This window comes from Lactuca virosa, chromosome 4 (genome assembly GCF_052849685.1).
Source record: "Lactuca virosa cultivar CGN04683 chromosome 4, Lactuca_virosa_CGN04683_v6, whole genome shotgun sequence".
NCBI classification, from domain to species: domain Eukaryota; kingdom Viridiplantae; phylum Streptophyta; class Magnoliopsida; order Asterales; family Asteraceae; genus Lactuca; species Lactuca virosa.
In genome coordinates, this window is record NC_136429.1 from 21,578,254 (window position 1) to 21,600,864 (window position 22,611).

Sequence of the window (22,611 nt, forward strand, 5' to 3'; positions counted from 1 at the left end):
CCGGATTACGCGGAACCCGAATAGAGCCACTCTTTAAACCCGGGACCCGGACCGGTTTTACATATTCCGGTTCTAACGGTTCCGGTCCGATTCCGGTTTCGGTTCCGATTTTCCGGTTCTAAATCTCATCCCTAGTAGTGGGTATAACGGATGGTCTAATATAAATTTAATGATTTTTATGATATTTAGAGGGTGTTTGGGAATACTTTTTAAATGACTTTCCCAAAAAGTTATAAAGATGTTTGGAAGATGCAAAAGTTTTTTTCAAAATAACTTTTTATAAAGAAGAAAAAAGTGCGTTTTTAAAAGTCAAGAAAGTGTAACTTTTTGTAACTTTTGGACTTTTAAAGTTAAATCACACTCAAAAGTATACTACTCAAACACTTTTTAAAACCCACTTTTGGCTTTTGTTTTCCTCAAAAAAAAACTTTACAAAAAGAAATTTTAAGCTTAAAAATAATTTCAAAACACCCCTTAACTTGTTAACTTTTACAAGTTAGATGATATTGAAAAGTTGCAACGGAGGGTTTAACTTTCAGAGCACCTTCTTCTTTATCCCCCCTTCAAATTCAAGTTTCAACCCAATCAAAACCCTAAAACCACGCCACAACAAACATCATCACCATGTCTTCATCTCCATCCGAGAAATCCCAAAACCCACAATCAGATCACACCGCCGACCACCCTAAAACCCTACACCCTCAAAACCCAGATCAAGAATCTACAGAGCCGTCTCCAACACTCGAAGAAACTGAAAATCAAGAAGCCGAAGAGGAAGGAGAATGCGGATTTTGCTTGTTCATGAAGGGAGGCGCCTGCAAAGAAGTTTTTATCAACTGGGAAAAATGTATTGAAGAAGGCGAGAAAAACAATGAAGATATAGTCGATAAATGTTTCGAAGCTACCTCAGCGTTAAAGAAATGTATGGAAGCGAATCCAGATTACTACGGCCCAATTTTGCAGGCGGAGAAGGCGGCGGAGCAGGAAGCAATCAAGCAGTTGGACAAGGAGAAAGAGGCCGCCGCCGCAGCCACATCAGATTCAGGGGAGGAGCAACAGAAACCGGCGAGTTCTTAATTTTTGGGGAAAATCGATAGCATAAGGAAAATTTTGAGGTAATTACGACGAAAAACTGAGAATCAATGAAATTTTTTGTTAAATTTTACAATTAAGATACTTGAATTTAGCGTAACCACATGACTGGTTGCTTAATTTTCTAGTTAAGTTTTGATTTTCGGTTTACATTGAAGATTGATTGCACAAAATGACTACGCCCGCATTCTTGATTTGCTTCTTGTATCAACTATTGTCTATTAAACAGAATATGCAGAAAGAATCGAACAAGAAACAATCAACAACATACAAACAAATCGAAATTACATTTCCATTCATCTTGATCAAATTAAGTATCACTATTTACTGTTGCATCGCCGAAACATTCTTGAGGGTTTGCATAAAAATAATCTTCTTCCTTGGGTTTGGTAGCAACATTCCAACGATCATCTGGTTGGCCTATTCTTTTCCCGTGTGCCATTTTTACAGCACCCGAGAACTCTATCCATGAGATCGTCCCATTTTGGTGCAAATCTATTAAATTTATAAGTTCTTTTCTATCTAATCTTATAGTTTTCTTGAATCCAAGGTATCTGCATATATAAGTTTTCAAGCTTCTCATTCTTGTCATTTATATTTGTCTATTGCTATTAGAACAAGAGTTTCTACAACTATGTACCTCATACGTTTGAGTTCATCTGCTTCCTCGTCTGTGCAACCATGTGTACAACCCGAGAACGCCAACATGTCCATTTCGTATCTAAAGTGCAACGCGACAAATGGTCCTTTTTCACGAAGAATGTGAACTAATTTGTCACCAAGAGCCTCTATTTTGTTGCAAGGTTCATCATCCTAACTTTCTTATGGCCGAGTTGAATTGTTCGCTGTTATGAACTGGATTCTAAGACCAGATTCAATAACATAAAACAATCAAGGATTCTAATATTGATTGAAAAACAACCTGAGAAATCCCATATTGGGTGTTCGGGAGTTTGGAAAAAAGATATAAATTTTCATGATTTAACATCGCATTGAAGCCGTAAATACGTGAAAATGATCAAATTAACCTAGATTTTCGAAATGAAGAACTTGGTGTTGAGGAATTTTCAAAGAGATTGGAGATTTCGGGATTTAACCATCGAATTGAAGAAACAAAAAGCGATCGAATTAACCTAAATCTTTGAAAAGACAAACTGGGTGTGTGATTTGGCAAAAGATAGATACTTTATGGAAATAGATCAAGTAATGGCGATGGTGGAGACGAGTAATGAGCAGCGGTGGTGGTTATTTGCTGTTAATGTGTGATTGTTCAGTGGAGGTGAGAAAATCACAAGCAAATTACTTTTGATGTTCGTAATAGAATTTCAATTTATTTTTGAATGTTTTTTAGATAATATCCAGCAAAGATTATTATTATTATTATTATTATTATTATTATTTTAAGAAACATAGAGTGAATTACAGTTTTGGTCCGTTTGGTTTGGTTAAATTTGTATTTTTTGTCCAATCTTTGAAATATGGTCAAGACGCATCCTTATGGTTTAAAGATATTACGTTTTTGGTACTACTTTACCCTTTCTGATATGTTTTTTTTCAATGTTCTAAGGGTAATTCCTTAAAAACCATTATTTATACATATCCGTTTTGATTTAACCCCAATATTTTTTTTTTGTTATTTATTTGCCACCGTTAATGAGATGACGTTCCATTTATTAAACCTTACCCGGTTAACAACCGGTAATCAAGTCCTTGCCGGTTGCCTCTTTTTCACTCGAGTACTAATTCTTGGGAACGTGCATAGTAGCCACCACCTTTTCCCTCGACTGACTAACAAAGGGGTTATCAGATACGATCATCGTCAAAAGAGGGTTTTGGAAGAGGGTTTTCGAAGGTTTTCAAGGGTTTGATGGCATAATCATCACGGAGAAGGAAAAGTAAAGAATCAAAGACGACAAACAAGACAAAGTTGAGATACGTACGTGATGAAGAGTCCGATGATGGTCTTCTTGAGTTAGGATTGTTGGATGTTGAACCAGATAACTTCAATCCTACATCTAACTTGTGTGACGACCCTTTTCTTAACATTTTATGTGATGATAAAATGTTAAAGAATAATCAATTTGAAGGGGACGATGAAGCTGATGTTGAAGATATTCACCAGGAAGAGCATGAGCATGAACACCTTGAAGATGAAAATGACCTGGAAGTGGGTGTCGAGTTCAGGGTGCACGATCCTACCGTCAAGTGGAACCAAATGAAGCCTACAGTTGGTGAGTTATACGAGTCCCATGCTCAGTTAAGGTTTGCACTCACTAACTACGCTGTAGCTAATGGATACCAACTTTGGTTCATGAAAAATGATAAAAAACAGGGTAATTGTTAGGTGTGGGAAAAAAATGCAAAAAAACCATGTCCTTTTAGGATCATGCTTCATGGAAGTATAATGAACGTACTTTTCAGATAAAATCTATGGTTGAAACACATCTTTGTGCAAGGAATTATAATTTTGGACATTTGGTTAGTTGTAATTGGTTAGCAAAACACTACATTAAGGACATAATTAGGAAGCCCAAAATGACATTGCCCGAGATGATGGAGGATGTCCTTACAAAATTCTTAGTGAAAGTGTCAAAGGGGCAATGTCATAGAGCAAGGGTAAGGGCAAGGGAAATGATAGAAGGTAAACTAGAGGAACACTATGCTAAAGTATGGGATTATGCCAATGAAATCCTTAGATCTAACCCTGGAAGCACATGCAAAGTAGGAGTGTTAGTAAATCCAAATGGGGTGAATTATTTTCAACGTTTTTATGTATGTTTTAAGGCATTGAAAGATGGGTGGAATAGAGGGTGCAGAAGTGTGATTGGCTTAGATGGATGTTTCCTAAAGGGACAAATCAAAGGGGAGATTTTGACTGCTATTGGAAGAGATGCTAACAATCACGTGTATCCAATTGCATGGGTTGTAGTAAATGTAGAGAACAAAGAAAATTGGACTTGGTTTTTACAGCTTTTTGTTGATGACTTGGGTGTTGAGGGTGGAAGGGGTCTAGTTGTCATTTCAGATCAACACAAGGTAAACATAAATACTACAAATTTTGTCATGTATTCATTTATATTGTCTAACCAATATTAATGTTGTATTTACTTGTTTCAGGGGTTGCTAGAATCTGTGAAAGCTATCCTTCCACATGTTGAACATAGGCAGTGTGCACGACATATTTATGCCAACTTCAGGAAGAGGCATACAGGTTTAGACTTGAAGAACTTGTTATGGGCTGCTGCAACTAGTTCACATGAAGGGGATTTTGTGTCTAACATGGAAAAAATTAAGAAAATCAATTCAAATGGATATGATTGGTTGATGTCTAACAATCCGCAATCATGGTGTAGGGCATTTTTTGGACAAGGTTATGCATGTGAGGTAGTGGAAAATGGCGTTTCTGAGTCCTTCAACTCCATGATCATAAATATTAGGAAAATAGATGAGGTAAATACTTACCATTAAGTTGTTACTACTTGCCATTAAATTGTGCTTTATACTTAACATGAAATTGTTATTTTTAATTTTTATTTATAGGAACTGGAAAGTGATAGCAACTGGGGGGTCTGTATTTGAGACAAGGTATGAGTATGCAGCTTACAAAGTGGATTTGGAACACCACTATTGCACATGTAAAGTATGGGAGATATCTGGAATACCATGTGTGCATGGTCAAGCAACAATAAATTACACTCACATGAATCCAACTGATTTTCTAAGCATTTGGTTCCAAAAACAGAAATTTGTGGCTGCATATACCACAAATATATCACCAGTGAATGGAAGCAACATGTGGGCACCCACTGACTATATAAAGCCATTACCTCCATTGACAAGGAGAATGCATGGTAGGCCAAAAACCAAGAGAAGAAGGCATGTGTCTGAGGTCAATGATTCCAAGTTCCCAACTGTTAGAGCTAGAGTTTGTAGGACTGTTAGGTGTAGCAAATGTTTACAATTCGGACATAGCTTGAAATCCTGTAAGAATGAGCAAGTGATGAAGGAGTATGTGCCATCTAGAAAACCAGGAAGGCCAAGGAGGGATGAAAATGGGATAACAAATAGGGATGGAGAGGGAACTTCAAAACAAAAGAAAGTTAAGCTTACAGTGAAAAGAAAGAAGAAGAAGACAAAGAAGGCTAGAGAAGGATCCTCAAATCAAGCAACTTTTGAAACTGCAAATGATGCAACTGTACAGGAAACTGCAAATCATGCAACTGGACAGGAAGAAATTGGAACTGTACAGGAAACTGCACATGAGATTGTGAATGATGCAGATGCTAGTATTGAGGAAATTGATGTATTGATGTTGCAGAAATGTGGTTATGAACCTCATGCGATTGCACAGGCTTTGGAAGCAGACTTAGAAGAGAATGTTAATCAGATTGAAGATAACTTGCTTGAAGATAACTTGGAAATGGTATGCCAACCTTTACTTTAAATTTCTTATAATTAATATGTGATTTACATAGGGTAATTAACTGGATCATGTCTTACAGGGTGTAGATGGTAATGAGATTGAAGATCGCTTGGAAGCAGACTTAGAAGAGGATGTTAATGAGATTGAAGATAACTTGCTTGAAGATAACTTGGAAATGGCATGCCAACCTTTACTTTAAATTTCTTATAATTAATATGTGATTTACATAGGGTAATTAACTGGATCATGTCTTACAGGGTGTAGATGCTAATGAGATTGTGCCACCAGTGCAAGGGGAAGTTGCTATACAAGGTTTAGATGTTAATGCTTGGGTTGGTGAAGATGATGAGGAAATTGATGGGGGAGATTGACTTCATTGAAGATACACAAGTTGTTGGGAGGCCTAGGAAAAGGAAGATTTCTAAGAGAATTGTGAAGATCAAGCTGAAGAAAGCAGTTTATGATAAGGATGGAAGAGGTTCTAGTATTAAGAAACCAGTTAATTTGGAGTAGGACTATTTAGGAGGGGGTATCATGGGCACTATGTATTTTGCTTGCCCTTTTTGTTAACATTTCATCAGCTTTTGGCAACAACCATCCAATTGTATATCAACATCTAGTAGTATTCAATTAGGCCTTTTTGAACAATGGTAGTTAATGGCCATTAGAAAGATTGTTGGGTAATTGGATGTTTGGTTCTGATTGTAATACCCCCTTTTATGTTATTAAGAATGCAAGTATTCGAAGTTAATGTCATTTCACTTTGCTTGTCATTTCACTTGCTTACAATCATATGTTATTTTGCTTACACAAGTTTTAGTACATTCCAGTTAATACCAAGTTTTACCAAGTTTTAGTACATTTCACTTGCATACACAAGTTTTAGTAATACCCCTTTGCTTACACAAGTTTTAGTACATTACCATAACTACATTGTAATGAATCACTATAATGCAAATACCAAATCACATGGACATAAATAGCATTGGATTACCATCAATACACTTCTCCATCAAACATTACCATAACTACATTGATCACCTGCCCTAACCAAAATAACAAACCTACAACAACCTTAACCATACCAAAATACAAAAAAATTACAACTGCCCTAACCAACTGGTTCTTAAAATACAATGCCAATTATAAGAATTATTCCAATAATCACCAACATCACCAAAACAAACTTTAGCAACTTGATCACCTGCAGAAAACCATTGGCAATAATTTCGTTATAGGGCTCCCTGTCATTAGCATAAAACTCCAACTCGTCTGTGTCAAGCCACTTGAAATATTTACACCCTTTTTTGGTACCCTGCCAACAAAATCTTCATTTAATAACTTTTGAAAGATAACAAAATGGGAAAACAAAATCCCTTAATTTTACCTTATAGTTAGGGCATGCCTTGAACTTTCTTCCTGGGTTTTTATCGGTTCTTGAAACTGAGTATTGTAGTTGATCACCACAATCACACTTGGTGCGATAAATCGGTTTGATGATAGAAGATGTTGAAGACGAAGCCATGGAGAAGAAGACGTGATGTGTGAGGAAGAACACCTAACCAAGAGTGAATGAGAGATTTTGGGGCAAATAACGATTTTGGGTATGTAAAGAGTTAGGGTTACCTGCTAAACCGACGACACCGGCTAGCATTGACTTTTCATAACCAGTCAACACAATTAATGGCAAATAAGTAACAAAAAAAAATATTGGGGTTAAATCAAAACGAATATGTATAAATAATGGTTTTTAAGGTATTAACCCATGTTCTAAATAATGTAAGGTGTGACTTGGCGGCAATGTAAAACCTCAAACATTTTTGAGCAGTAGCGAGCCACGCCGTTTGTAAGGCGTGACTTAAGGCGACAATTTTGTATATAATTAATAATTTTATATATATTTTCTACTATTATTCATTTTATACATATATATGACTTACGACGACATTTTGTTAAAGTTTGGCGACAAATACAAGCCTTGAAGCCATGACAAACTTTTTAAAACGTTGGTTTTTTTTATTACATATTTACAATTAATAATAGGAAGAAAAAAAACTCATCCCACCCCCACCCACCACATTGTATACATATCTAAAACATCGTACCCTTCTTGACCTTTCCTTCTCACTACCTCCTTCCATCTCTATCCTTACAGTCAGTCATACCATCGACGTCCCAAGATTTTATCGTTATGTGCTCCTCTTTCACCTGATTGTGGGTTGTTTTATCAGATTGTTGGATTTGCCTTCACCATCGTTCCTTATTTTTTTTATCTTTGTCCCATTCTCTCTCTCTCTCTCTCTCATTCACCTGATGGAATATGTGCAATACAAAACAAAAACAATAGCTACAAAGGCAACGGAAGCACAAAACATATTCCAAAAACGGATCACAGATTCATAACCAATTCGCAACGATTCTTACATCATGGTTAGGCCATATACACATCCTTTGAAAGTTTTTCATTAAGGAAAACAATTCTTACATCCATTTGTCATATTTCATAATCATAAAATGTTGCTATGGTAAGTAATATCCTAATAGACTTTATCATTGCTATTGGCGATAAGGTTTCAACATGGTCAATTTCTAATAGACTTTATATGCACATTCCCATCCATGTTTGTCTTCTTCTTGAAGACTCATTTACACCCAACTGTTTTAAGGCCAGGTGTGTGATCAACCAAGTGCAAACCTTGGTTATCTTACATGGATTGAATCTCTCTCTCCGTAGTCTCCTTCTATATAGTAGCATATAGGCTTGCCACAACTTCCTGATAGCTAGTCAGCTCATCTTTGCCAACCATTGACTCATCTCCTTCAGTAATATGTAGGACATAAAACTTAGGTGCATGACGTTCTCTACTACATCTACGAGGAGGAGATGAATGTATGTTAGACTCCTCAATAACCCTTTGTCGAGACTCAACAGATCTTTCAACCTCTGTTTGAGTGCCAGTGCCAACTTTAGGTTCCATGTTGGTTGACTCTTAAACTTCTTCAAGAGCAATCTCACTCCCATTAGCCTCTTTGGATATCAGCTTCCTCTCCCGGAGACTGCCTTCGAGCAACAAACACTTTGTTCTTTGAAGGTTTATAAAAAAACCAAAAGACTTGGTATGATATTCAACAAAGTAACATTTCTCGTATCTGGGTTCTAGTTTGTCGAGCACTTCATGAAGAACGAAATACTTACAATCTTGAACCTTTACATGTGCTAGTGAGGGTGGAACCCCACTCCAGATTTCAGAGAGTGTCTTGGAAAACTTATTGGTTGGTACAAGGTTAATGACTCTTGTATCAGTCTTCATTATACAATCCACAAGCTATGTGGAAGCATAATGTAATGCATCATGAATCAGATCAAATAATGATTGGTTTCACATCCCAACTACATTGTTTGTGGCAATGTCTTGATTGGAGATTATTGTGAAACGATTTCACAGTTCCTTAGATGATCGTTGGACTTCTTGACTAATATGCTCACTACCTCTATTGGATCTGAGTATCTTATCTTTTTGCACAGTCGATTCTTTCGTTTTAGAAAGATCTGATGTGACATCCCCTAATTTCTCGGCCAGAAAAGACCGATTTAATTTATGCTTTTTAAACTAAAATCAGAGAAATCTTTTTAAAAGATGTTGCAGAATTGGTCCCCAAAACAAAATATGATAAAAGTTTGTCAAAACCTTTCTTTAAGAAATATATAATTTCATTTCATATCAAAACCTCGGGATGTCATGTTCCGATACAGATCAAAAGCATAAACAAGACATTATAAGCCTTTCAACAGTTATTTACAACTACTGGCCTATAATACAAAAATCTCTCATCTTCCTCCGACTATGCTCGGGGTCCACTACCTGTAACATAAAAAGCTGAGTGGGTCAGGCTTGGGAGCCTGGTGAGCATATAGGGTTTTCAACCCACAGTAATAATAAACTTATTAAGTTCACCAATCAACAATAACCCTGATTACCCGTTCCCGTTATCCTCACTTTACGTCCCTAAACACTTTTCACAAGGGACCTAGCCTAAAGAATATCATCGGGATGGACACTACTGCTAAGGGGTTTCCTCAACCATACATGTCCTAAAGGCAACCATGAGGGGGATGGAGTACATCGAATGAACACTCTAGTTCATTAACACCTACAGGTTGCGGACCTGCTAATGTTTCCCACTGGACTGTCTAGAAAGTCCGTGATCGTCATCCAAACTCCGCTAGATGACTGAATCACAAATCACATCGAGGCCTCTCATTACTTTTATTTTATCACACATCACTATCTACCCATGTTCTACCCAACATATTTGTAGATAAAAATACTTATACAGTTTAAAACTTGTATAAAACATCAACTCAACAGTCACCTCAAATAAACAATTAATATATTTGCACATAGCACGTATTATAAGGTAAATACTTCATATCTATGTGTAAAATGAAAGTGACTATACACTCACATGTTTTGATGAAAATCGGGCAGCAATTCGTTTCCTAAAACGTTCGTTTCTAATAAAACCGGGAGTTTTAATCAGAAACCGGGCTCTGCGAGGGTCGGGCTTCGAAACCGAAAAGATAAATTTTCCGGGCTTCTCGGGCTCTTCGTGGCGTATTCCGGGGGTTATAATCGATACCGGGGCTTTGGGGAATGTTAAGATGAAGAAAATATGAAGAAAGGGGTGAAAGATGGTGAAATCCCAAAAGTACCCGAGAAGGCTCGCAGGACCCTTCTATTTATAGGGGTCCACAGGCAAGGGTGCGCAGGTGGCTGCACGTGCGAAGGCCTCGCTGTCCTCTCCTGATTGGACCGAGGTCTATTGGTCCGAAGTAGGGTTCCGTAGCTTCTTGCGAGGGCTTCAGACATGTGAAGGAGGACACGCGTCGAACATGCATTGGACCGCTCAGCAGCTCGGATGACTCAGCCTCGTTTCGGACATGTGGCACACGCGAGGCGAGGACACGTGGCTCGCATTACTCACCAATTTCGGACACGTGGCACGATCTAAGCGAGGGTGACGTGGCAAAAACGTGACTATGCGAATTTTCTCGATTTTTGTGCAAAAACTTCTAAAATCCATAACTTTTGCATACGAGCTCCGTTTTTGTCGTTCTTTATATGCACACGTAGGTAAAATTACTCTCTACAACTTTCGTTTAGACTTCGTCGGCTAATTTTGACTTTAATTTTTATATTATTATTTTTAACAGACCGGGACAGGAAATCCGTTAAAAATTCATAACTTCTTCATCCGACGTTCGTTTTCGTCAAACTTTTTACCGTTGTGCTACTAATGACGAGACCTTCGATTCTCGTTTAGGTCGTGTCAGCTAAAAATCACTCGATCTAAAATTCGAGTTTTTAGCTGTCTACTGCTAAGCTGAAACTTCGAAAAATCATAACTTCCTCATACGAAGTCAGATTTGGGCGTTCTTTTTATCGAACTTCTCGGTTTAACGAACACTACGAGTTTAGTTTAGATCACTAAGGCTAAAAAGTAGTTTATCGAAACTCACTTTTTACGACATTCGGCCCCGTGCCGGTTTGTCGCGAAACTTCGACAAGTCATAACTTCTTCGTTATAACTCGGATTTCGGCATTCTTTATATATCCGTAATCCTTGTCACGCCCACTACAAGTTTCTTAATAGATATCGACTTTATCTAAAATTTAATTTTTGACGCTCATTTTTATTCTTAATTAATTAAACCCTAATAATTAAGCATAAAACACATAATTCACATAATATTCACATAATTCCTTTTCATTTCTTCAAAATGAGTTACAAAGGTTAACCTAGACTATAATGTCAATATTAATGCCTAGCCTAGAAACACGGGCATTACAATTCTCTCCCCCTTAGGATGATTCCGTCCCCGGAATCATACATCAGCAAACAAATGCGGGTAGCGACTCATCATGTCACTCTCCGTTTCCCAAGTGAGATTTGGCCCATTCGTATGTTTCCAACGCACGAGCACTAAATCGACCATCTTGCGTCTCAGCTTCTTAGTCTTACGGTCAACGATTGCCTCAGGTTCTTCAATCAACCTCTTGTTTTCATCCAACCTTAATTCAGAAATGGGAATTATGTCGGGCACATCTCCCGTGAAATTTATCAAATAACACACATGAAATGTGTTATGAATACCCTCCAGTTCTTCCGGTAATTCTAGCTTGTAAGCTTGATTCCCGATCCTCTGAAGAACTTTAAATGGTCCAATAAACCTTGGACTCAACTTTCCTCTCTTACCAAATCTTATAAGTCCCTTCCACGGCGAGACTTTAAGTAAAACCGAATCTCCAACTTCGAAGGATATCGGTTGTCTTTTCTTGTCAGCATAACTCTTTTGTCGATCTTGAGCAGCTAACATCCTTTCCCTTATCACTTTTAACTTTTCAGCAGTTTGATGGACTATCTCAGGTCCCATAAACTGCTTTTCCCCAGCTTCCAGCCAGCATGACGGCGTTCGACACTTTTCTCCATACAAAGCGTGATAAGGTGCCATCTTGATGCTTGAGTGGAAACTATTATTATAGGAAAATTCTACTAGAGGTAAATGTTCATCCCAGTTACCTTGGAATTCTAGGGTACATGCTCTCAGCATATCCTCCAATGTTTGAATCGTTCGTTCGCTCTGACCATCAGCTTGCAGATGGTAAGCTGTACTCAAACACAACTTGGTACCCAATTCCTCTTGTAGACTTCTCCAAAACCTTGAGGTAAAACGGCTGTCACGATCGGATACAATCGTTAACGGAACACCGTGTAGCCTCACAATTTCCTTCACATAAGAATTCGCAAGTTTATCCATAGACCATTTCTCGTTAGCGGCTATGAAATGCGCACTCTTAGTGAAGCGATCAACGACCACCCAAATCATGTCGTGACCGTTCCTTGTTCTGGGCAGTTTAGTCACAAAATCCATAGTGATATCTTCCCATTTACCCATGGGTACAGGTAAATGTTCTAAACTCCCATACGGTTTCTGATGTTGTGCCTTAACCCTAGCACAAGTTACACACTCGGCCATATACTTAGCAACATCGAGCTTCATCGTCGGCCACCAGTAATAGGGTTTTAGGTCCCTATACATTTTCGTACTGCCGGGATGAATCGAGTACATGGTTTTGTGAGCTTCTTCCATCAGAAGACCTCTTACTCCTCCCGTCTTAGGTACCCAAATCCTATCTTTGAATACCTTTAATCCTTGACCGTTTGTATCAAACACCAACGTTTTGCCCAAACGTTCCTCCTTTCGGTCATTCTTTTCTAAAGCTTCCTCCTAAGCTTTCTTTATACTTTCCACAAATGTCTAAACGACTTTAATTCTCAACGCTCTTGGCCTTCTCTTTTCAAGATTTACCTTCCGACTGAGAGCATCAACAACAACATTTGCTTTACCAGGGTGGTAAAGTATCTCACAGTCGTAGTCCTTGAGTAGTTCCAGCCAGCGCCGCTGTCTCATGTTCAATTCCTTCTGATTAAAGAGATATTGAAGACTCTTATGATCAGTGAAAAGTTTACACTTAGTACCATAAAGATAATGCCTCCATACCTTTAAGGCGAATACTACCGCTGCCAACTCCAGATCATGAGTGGGGTAGTTCTTTTCATGCTCTTTCAATTGCCTCGAGGCATACGCTATCACTTTATCCCTTTGGGTCAGAACACAACCTAACCCAACTCCAGAGGCATCACTATAGACTGCGAAGTCATCAACTCCTTCAGGTAACGAAAGAATCGGTGCTTCACACAATCTCTTCTTCAACTTCTCAAAGGCTTCCTTATGCTTTTCATTCCAAGCATAAGTAGCTCCTTTGTGGGTCAAAGCTGTTAATGGAGTAGCGATCGAAGACAAGCCTTGGATAAATCTTTGATAATATCCAGCTAATCCTAGAAAGCTTCTAATCTCCGTAGGACTTTTTGGTTGTTCCCACTTCATCACAGCTTCAATCTTTGCTGGGTCAACCATTATTCCTTCTTGGTTAACCACATGACCTAAAAATTGGACTTCTTGAATCCAAAATTCACATTTGGAGAACTTGGCATACAACTTCTCCTTTTTCAAAACTTCCAGCACTTCACGCAGATGCTTCTCATGCTCCTGCTTGCTTTTAGAATAGATCAAGATATCGTCTATGAATACTATCACAGATTTATCAAGGTATGGTTTACAAACCCTATTCATCAAATCCATGAAAGCTGCTGGGGCATTGGTTAATCCGAACAACATAACCAAAAATTCATAGTGTCCATATCTTGTTCTGAACGCAGTCTTCTCGATATCTTGCTCCCTCACCTTTAGTTGATGGTATCCCGACCTAGGATCGATCTTCGAAAAATAGCTCGAACCTTGCAACTGGTCGAACAGGTCATCGATCCTCGGTAACGGGTACTTGTTCTTTATCGTCGCTTTATTCAGCTCTCTGTAATCGATGCACATTCGCATGCTCCCGTCTTTCTTCTTTACAAACAACACAGGGGCTCCCCAGGGTGATGAACTCAGTCGAATGAAACCTTTGTCCAATAACTCCTGAAGTTATGTCATAAGTTCTTTCATTTCGGTTGGCGCTAATCGATATGGTGCTTTTGCTATCGGCATCGTTCCTGGTAACAAGTCGATATGAAACTCAACTTGTCGATCATGGGGCAATCCGGGAAGATCTTCGGGAAAGACTTCCGGATAATCACACACCACCGAAATATCCGGCACCTCCTTCTTTTCCTTCTTAGCATCGATCACAAACGCTAAATATGATGTACACCCCTTGGCCAAACACTTTCTGGCTTTCATTAGGGAAATGATTCCAAAGTTTACTCTGCGTTTGTCTCCATACACCATAAACGACTCTCTCCCTGGCGGGTTTACTTTTACTATCTTTTTCCTACATAATATCTCGGCATCATTGGCGCTAAGCCAATCCATTCCTAAAACTATGTCGAATCCATTTAACTCGATAGGCAATAATTCCTCGTGGAACTTGTTCTCATCCAAGTCAATGAGGATATTTTTCATACGATGGCTAACAGGTACAAACTTGCCACTAGCAATCTCGACTAATAAGGCATTAACTAGTCTATCTACAGGCAAAGCTAGTTTTCTACCAAATTCATGCGATATAAAGGAGTAATTGGCTCCAGAATCAAACAAAATTTGGGCAGGCAATTCATTTACGAGAAAGGTACCTGAAGCGACATCGGTTTCTTCTTTCGCGGCTTCAAGTGTCATCTAAAAGGCTCTCGCCTTCGGGTTTGGTGGTAGATTGGGCTTTGCTGCATCCTTCCTCTTTGGACAGTCTTTCAAAACATGCCCTACTTCATGGCACTCAAAACATACCCTCTTGTCGGACGGACACACGTTGGCATAATGCCCAGTCTTTCCACATTTGAAGCAAGTCACCTCCTCACTACATTTCCCAGAGTGATTTTTCTTGCACTTCTCACACCATTTCACTTCACCTCCTCCTCCAAACTTCTTGGACTTTGAAAATTTGCTTCTCTTGTTGGAACCTGAAGTTCCTTCAAATTTTCTCTTTTCACCAACATCTGCCCTCTCCAGACCCTTCTCTCTGATCTGAACCTCAACATTCTTAGCAGCCCAGATGGCGGCTTTCAAAGTGGGTGCTTGCTTAACCATCGGACCAAAGTACGCTGGTAATCCGAGGGCAAACTTGTTAACCTTAGAGAGTTCAGTTGGAACTAGATAAGGAACAAACTTCAGCTTTTCTATAAAACTAGCAGCGTATTCAGTAATGCCCATCTTTCCCTTCTTTAAATTCTGGAACTCATTATTAATTTCCAGAAGGTCCTACTCAGAGCAGTACTGCAATTTCAGTTGTAGCACAAAGTCTTCCCAAGACATCTTACTAGCTTCTCCCTTGGGCATCGAATCAGCTAGTAACTTCCACCAGATCAACACACCAGACTTTAACAGAGGAATTGCAAGTGCGGTCTTTTGTTTGTCGCTGCACTCACAACTTTCAAACATCGTCTCCATTTCGGAGATCCAATTCATGACTTCCACCGGTGTCGGACTCCCAGATAGACATGGTGGTTTAGATGCCATGAAATCTTTATATTTGCACCCGCGTCCATCAGCTCCTCCATCCTGGTTGTTTTGTCTAACTATCGGTGGGTTGGCTTGACCAAGAGTCCCACTATAGTTCCCTCCTACTGATTGCCCTTCATTCAATACGGGGTATTCAACAAGTATCGTAGTCTCTTCCCTATGATGTTGTAGTAATCGCCTTGTCTCCTCCATTTGGCGATCCAGCATCGTCTGTATCATTGCTTGTACCCCAGCCATCGTCATTGGCTCAGGTGCAGCTCCTACAATAGGTACTTGCTCAACTACTTGAGGTTGAGGCTGTTGATCCCTGTTTCCGTTTGCATTTGCAACTCCACTACGAGTTCTTGCCATTACAATCTATATACCGAATAAGGCGAATTTAGGTGTTTATCCTTGTTAGACATTTCAATTCCCTTATCACTCCGAAACGTTTACATGTTAGTTCTAATCTCGTAATCGTACGGTTAGAATCCTACACACATAAGGTTTCCAGATCCGGTCGGCAACAGACCCTAGATCCGAACAAATAATGGCATATATGGCCAACACATAGCATTTAGCACATAAGGGCATTTTAGGCATCTTTCCTAAAATAAACTAGTGCTCGTGTCTAAAATATGGTAGACACTCATCTCACAATCATCACTTAGCATTCTAAGTTTAAGTCTAGAAATCCTACAATTTCTTAGTTCGCTTAAACTAATGCTCTGATACCAACTGTGACATCCCCTAATTTCTCGACCAGAAAAGACCGATTTAATTTATGCTTTTTAAACTAAAATCAGAGAAATCTTTTTAAAAGATGTTGCGGAATTGGTCACCAAAACAAAATATGATAAAAGTTTGTCAAAACCTTTCTTTAAGAAATATATAATTATGTATTTTGGGCAGATATTGTCGTAATTAATTATGTATTTTGGGCAATTATCTTGATAAATTAATTTAGAATGTTGTATTTAATGATAAATGATATTTAATAAGCTATGAATTGGATAAATACAGTTAAAATCGAAGCTGAAAATTAAAAGAAGAGGTTTAGACAAGAATGGAGCTGATATGGATGAAGATCAAAAGTTGCCTAATTTCAAAAAACCGCCACGCGGTAATTACAGGTAGTAACACAACCTAGCGTTAGAAATCGAGAAGGATCGGGACACATTACAACCCGTGACAAGGTAAATACATGTTTGTGACGCGATATCCCTATTTCTATATATATGAGATTTATTATTCCAAAATTGATATGTTGGAGATAGCAACTCTCATTTACGAAAAGTTACTCGTATAAAACCCTATTTAATTGAACAATAAATGGAGGACTAGTGATGTAATAGCCCAAATTTTCAATAAAAATTTTCATTTTTAAATATCGAAATCATTTCCATAAGTTATAAAATCCCAATCACAATTGTTTTCAAAATCCATAACATCAGATAAATTATTCATAAATCAGAGTGTCCCCAAACAAAACGCCAGAGAGTGCATGCCGCACCATCACGCTGGGCCCTTGCCCTTAGATCATGAAGTACCTGAAACGACCAACAAATTGTAAGCTAATGCTTAGTGAGTTCCCCAGAGCATACCTCACATAAACCACATAATCATATAATCCATATCAATCACATAAGCAACATAATCCATGTATATAGACATATAAGGATGCCCTGGAAACCCTCCAGGGTATTACTCCGGGTGCCATGGGAACCCCCACATGGTCTTAGCCCAATGCCTCGGGAACCCCCCGAGGTCTTGACTAGGGGTGCCATGCATACCCTCCAAGGTCTTATAACCTAGTGCCTCGGGAACCCCCCGAGGTCTTTACTTAGGATGCCTTGGAAACCCTCCAAGGTCTTACACCCAGTGCCACGGGAACCCCCCGAGGTCTTACATGCAAGTATCACAAAACAACTAGCATACCATTTAGCATGTAAGCAACTAGTATACCACATATCACTACATCACTATTGTACCGCATATCACAAAATGGGCCGACCTTGGTGCCTTCGACCCATTGATATGGTGAGGAGACTCACTTCTCAAGAATGCTGAACTGATACGATCTAATCCCGACTCACAGCTCCGAACTCAACTGCCTACAATCACCATGTGACTAACTTCGTCAAAATCCTGAAATACCAAAGATACCCTAAGTCAAACATGGTAAGAGTCAAAGTCGAAGTCAAGGTCAATAATCCATGTTGACCCAACTCGTCAAGTGTATTTGGCAACTCGTCGAGTTCCTTCAGTGTTCAGAAAACTGGGGAAAACCCTAGCCAACTTGCCGAGTTATCTCACCAACTCGTCGAGTTTGCTCAGTATTCAGAAATCGGGGAAACCCCGAGCCAACTCGTCGAGTTCTTTAGTCTGCCAACCCACTTAATGCATTAAGTCCCTTTTTCTCGAATCCAAAGGTTCCAAACTTCAGATCCCTAACCATAGAGACGACTAGGAGGGTAAAGCTTCCAAATTTACCCCTGAGATCATCTAATAAGCTTTAGACCCAAACCCTAACTCCTTTGAAGATGGTCTTGACCCATTAAACCTCTAGCTCTTTGCTTCAATGTTTCATATGGCAGATATGAGGTTCTAGGGTGGTTTAATCACGTAAAGTTTCTAACTTTACGTCCATGCATGGCATTCAGGGGCTAAAACAATCCCACATGGCTTATTAAGATATTTAGGGCATGAGGGAGGGCCATGACTTAATAACAATGGCAACTTTACGTCCAAAGAGGCCATGAGGTGTCCAGATCTGAAGTCATAGCTTCAAACCATGCTCAAGTCCAAGAATGACCCAAGAATAAGCTAAAATGACACAAAACCCTCTAATGGAGAGATCTGGCAAATTAATGATCAATGTATCAGCTTTATACCTCAATATGAATGCCTCAACAGTGAAGACACCGGATCTACAACCTCTTTCTTCAACTACGTACTTCCTCCTTCAAGCCTCTTCAAACAAACACCAAGAATGCACTCTTTAAGCTCTCACACACTCACAATGATAGGAAAAGCACGAACTAGGGTTTCTCTGGACAAAAGGGTGATGAGGGAGGATATTAAAGGGGGTTTAAGGCCTTTAAATAGGATGCAAACCCTGAAAATTAGGGGTTTCCTTTCCAGCATCTACTCGTCGAGTTGGGGCTCCCCAACTCGTCGAGTTGAGTCCTTAAACCCGCGTCCAAAAGAATTCCTACACGACGAGTTGGAGCTTCTCAACTCGTCGAGTTCTAGTCCGAAAACCTTAAAATATTGAGAAATAAATAATACATGGACCAAGCGTTACAAATCTCCCCATTTGAACTAGACTTCGTCCTCGAAGTTTGCTGATGCGAAAAGGTCCGGGTAATGCTCTCGCATCTCATCATCCGGCTCCTACGTCCATTCCGAGTCCTTCCGGTGCTGCCATTGTACCTTTACTAGCTTCACCTCTTTGTTACGTAGCACCTTAGTTTTCTTATCCAAAACTACAACGGGCCTCTCAATGTAGTTCAAGATCTCATCCACCTGAATGTCGTCAAGGGAAATAACCGCAGTCTCATCAGTAACACACTTCCGAAGCTGAGACACATGGAAGGTGTTGTGAATCTGGCTAAGCTCCTCCGGCAGGTCCAAACGGTATGCCACCTTGCCCGCCCGGGCAATAATCCTGAACGGACCAATAAATCGGGGCCCTAACTTGCCCCTCTTCCGAAACCTAATGACACCCTTCCATGGTGACACTTTTAGCAAGACGAAGTCTCCCACCTGGAACTCGAGATTCGAGCGATGTCGTTCAACATAGCTCTTCTAGCGGCTCTACGCGACCCTCAGCCTGTCGCACACTTGCTGGATCAATTCGGTAGTCTTAAGCACCACCTCGGTGCTTCCCATGACTCGGTGCCCAACTTCACCCCAACAAACTGGGGTCCTACACCTCCAACCATACAACATCTCCAACGGGGGTCGGTCGATACTAGCATGATAACTATTGTTATATGAAAACTCTGCTAGTGGGAGGTATGTATCCCAACTCCCTCTGAAATCCAATACACATGCCCGCAGCATATCCTCGAGCGTTTGGAACGTCCACTCGCTCTGGCCGTCTGTCTGGGGGTGGTAAGCAGTGCTGAAGTGTAACTGTGTGCCTAGTTCCTCGTGGAACTTTCTCCAAAAATTGGATGTAAAATGGACATCCCGGTCAGAGACCATCGACACTGGCACCCCGGACCTGACCACCACTTCTCGCACATAAATATCTGCTAATTTCTCAACAGAGATGCTCTCGGAGACTAGAATAAAACGGGCGCTCTTCGTCAACCTTTCCACAATGACCCAAAGAGAATCCACGCCCCTAGCCGTCCTCGGTAACTTCGTGATGAAGTCCATGGCGATCTCTTCCCACTTCCACATAGGAATGGGGAGCGACTGAACCTTACCGTGAGGCGTCTGATGTTTGGCCGTGACCTTCCTGCAGGTCAAGCACCGCTCCACGAACCATGCGATATCTCGCTTCATGTAGGGCCACCAGTAACTCAATCTCAGGTCTCTGTACATCTTCGTAGCCCCCGAATGTATAGAGAACATGGACTTATGTGCCTCCTCCAATTTCTTTTGTCTCACTCCCCCAGATACTTGTACCTACACCCGGCCACACTACGTCAAGAGTCCCTGACCATCCCGTACAAACAAGGGAAACTGACCCCGAATCCGCTCTATCTTCTAGTTCTCCTTCTTCAAAACCTCCACCTGAGCCTTCTTGATCATATTTAACAAGGGGGAAAATCACTGTCATCCTCAGACAAACATCTCTAATCGGAGCGTTGTCCGCTTTGCGGCTCAAGGCATCGGCCACCACGTTGGCCTTCCCTGGATGGTATAAAATTTCGCAGTCACAATCTTTTAGTACATCCAACCACCTCCTCTGTCGCATATTGAGGTTCTGCTGATCCATCAAATATTTCAAACTTTTGTGGTCAGTATATATGGTGCACCGAACTCTGTACAAGTAATGCCTCCAGATTTTGAGGGCAAACACTACAGCCCCCAATTTTAGGTCGTGAGTGGGGTAGTTCACCTCATGAGGCTTCAGCTGCCTCGAGGCGTACGCGATCACATGCCCCCTCTGCATCAAAACATCCCCTAACCCTGTGATAGATGCATCACAATACACCACCAAATCATCCAGCCCCTCAGGTAATGCTAAAATTTAGGCCTCACATAACCTCTGTCTCAAGGTCTCAAAAGCCAACTGCTGATCCGAACCCCACCGAAATGTCACATTCTTCTAAGTCAAGCGAGTCAAGGGTACGACGATCTTGGAGAAATCCTGAATAAATCTCCGGTAATACCCCACTAGGCCCAAGAAGCTACGGATCTCAGATGCATTCTTCGGTACCTCCCATCGCATCACTGCCTTAATCTTGGCTAGATCAACCAAAATACCCTCTTGGTTGATGATGTGCCCCAAAAACTGCACCCCACGCAACCAAAAATCACACTTCGAGAACTTGGCATTAAGCTTTTCCGTCCTCAGTGTCTCCAATACCTCCCTCAAATGCTGCTGGTGCTGCTCCTTGGTATTAGAGTAGACCAAGATATCATCGATAAAAATGATCACAAACCGATCCAACATCGGCCTACACACCCTGTTCATGAGGTCCATGAACGCTGCTGGGGCATTGGTGAGCCCGAATGACATCACCACAAACTTATAGTGACCGTACCGAGTCCTGAAAGCTGTCTTCGATATGTATTCATCCCTAATCCTCATCTGATGATACCCCAACCGAAGATTAATCTTGGAAAACCAATATGCACCCTGAAGCTGATCATACAAATCATCGATCCTCGGAAGTGGATAACGGTTTTTCACCGTTCGCTTGTTCAGCTCCCGATAATCGATGCACATCCTGTGTGACCCGTCCTTCTTTTTACAAACAGGATTGGTGCTCCCCAGGGTGAACTGCTCGGACGAATAAACCCTCGGTCTAGCAGCTCCTGAAGCTGCATAGGCAGCTCCTGCATCTCAGGCGGAGCTATCCGGTACGGTGCCTTAGTTGTCGGAGCGGCACCCGACACCATATCAATGCGAAACTCAACTTGCCTCTCCGGAGGCACTCCAGGAAACTCTTTGGGGGAAGACATCTCGAAAATCCCGTACAACCGGTACACTACTCAAATCTGTCGTTGGCTCAACCCTCGTATCTGAGATGTATGCCAAAAATCTCGAACAACCCTGATGAAGAAGTCTCGTAGCCCTCGCAGCTGAACAGAGAGTTGGCCCCTATGAGGCCATCTCCTCATGAATAACCAGTTCCCGCCACTTGGGGTTCGAACTCTCACCAGTTGGCGCTTGCAGTCTATCATGGCCCCATTGGCCCCCAACCAATCCATCTCGACAATCACCTTCAACCCTTGTAATGGTATCAGAAACAAATCAACACGGAATCTCTCCCTAAACACATTCAGGACACAATCTTGATATACCCTTTCATCACTCACGGTGCGGTCGTCCGCAATCTCAACCACCAGCTGGGAATCCAGAGTCCCTGAAGCATCCCATAACTTCTTCCTAAGCGCAAGGGATACAAATGATCGGGTAGCTCCCGAATCGAAAAGAACATGAGCTGACATACTGTTGACCAGAAAGGTCCCTATACAAGTGCACATATGTATACATATAAGCATAATCAAATAATATCAAACAAGAAAATAGATTACGTACCAGTCACGACGTCTGGTACAGCTCGAGCCTCCTCTGTGGTCAGCTGAAGTGCGCGACTCTTCACCGCAGGAGCTTTCGCCTTGGCATGTCGGCCAACAGTGATCCTCATTGTGGTGGGCGCAGGTGCCGCCACTGCTCCTCTTCCTCCCTGTAACCTTAGACAATCAGCCCTTTTATGGCCGGTTTGGTTGCAGTGGAAACAAATCAAGCCCTTCTTGGGGCAGTCCCTGCTCACGTGGCCGGGCTAACCACAAGTATAACATACTATGCCCGTCACCCGACAAACTCCTCCATGTGACCTCCCGCACTTGG

At 40.8% G+C, this 22,611-nt stretch overlaps 4 protein-coding genes across 4 annotated transcripts; 3 read left to right on the plus strand and 1 right to left on the minus strand.

The window, feature by feature from the left end:
* The first annotated feature begins 492 nt into the window (after positions 1-492).
* Positions 493-1,224, plus strand: LOC145169512 (uncharacterized). The gene has a single exon (XM_079088055.1). It carries the CDS (start codon positions 625-627, stop codon positions 1,075-1,077), a length of 453 nt encoding a protein of 150 aa, XP_078944181.1. The 5' UTR covers positions 493-624; the 3' UTR covers positions 1,078-1,224.
* On the plus strand, positions 1,089-6,276 carry LOC145169511 (uncharacterized). The gene is made up of 5 exons (XM_079088054.1): positions 1,089-1,115; positions 4,446-4,542; positions 4,633-5,515; positions 5,595-5,693; positions 5,773-6,276. The coding sequence occupies exons 2-5, from the start codon at positions 4,538-4,540 to the stop codon at positions 5,884-5,886; spliced, it is 1,101 nt and encodes a 366-aa protein (XP_078944180.1). The 5' UTR covers positions 1,089-1,115; positions 4,446-4,537; the 3' UTR covers positions 5,887-6,276.
* LOC145104173 (uncharacterized) lies at positions 1,711-4,537 on the plus strand. The gene is made up of 3 exons (XM_079041456.1): positions 1,711-4,128; positions 4,210-4,462; positions 4,530-4,537. The coding sequence occupies exons 1-3, from the start codon at positions 3,523-3,525 to the stop codon at positions 4,535-4,537; spliced, it is 867 nt and encodes a 288-aa protein (XP_078897582.1). The 5' UTR covers positions 1,711-3,522.
* A 15,473-nt stretch (positions 6,277-21,749) lies between the features above and the next one.
* On the minus strand, positions 21,750-22,408 carry LOC145104174 (uncharacterized). Its single transcript, XM_079041457.1, has 2 exons — positions 22,300-22,408; positions 21,750-22,228 (listed from the first exon to the last, which is right to left on the minus strand). Exons 1-2 carry the CDS (start codon positions 22,406-22,408, stop codon positions 21,750-21,752), a joined length of 588 nt encoding a protein of 195 aa, XP_078897583.1.
* Positions 22,409-22,611: the final 203 nt, after the last annotated feature.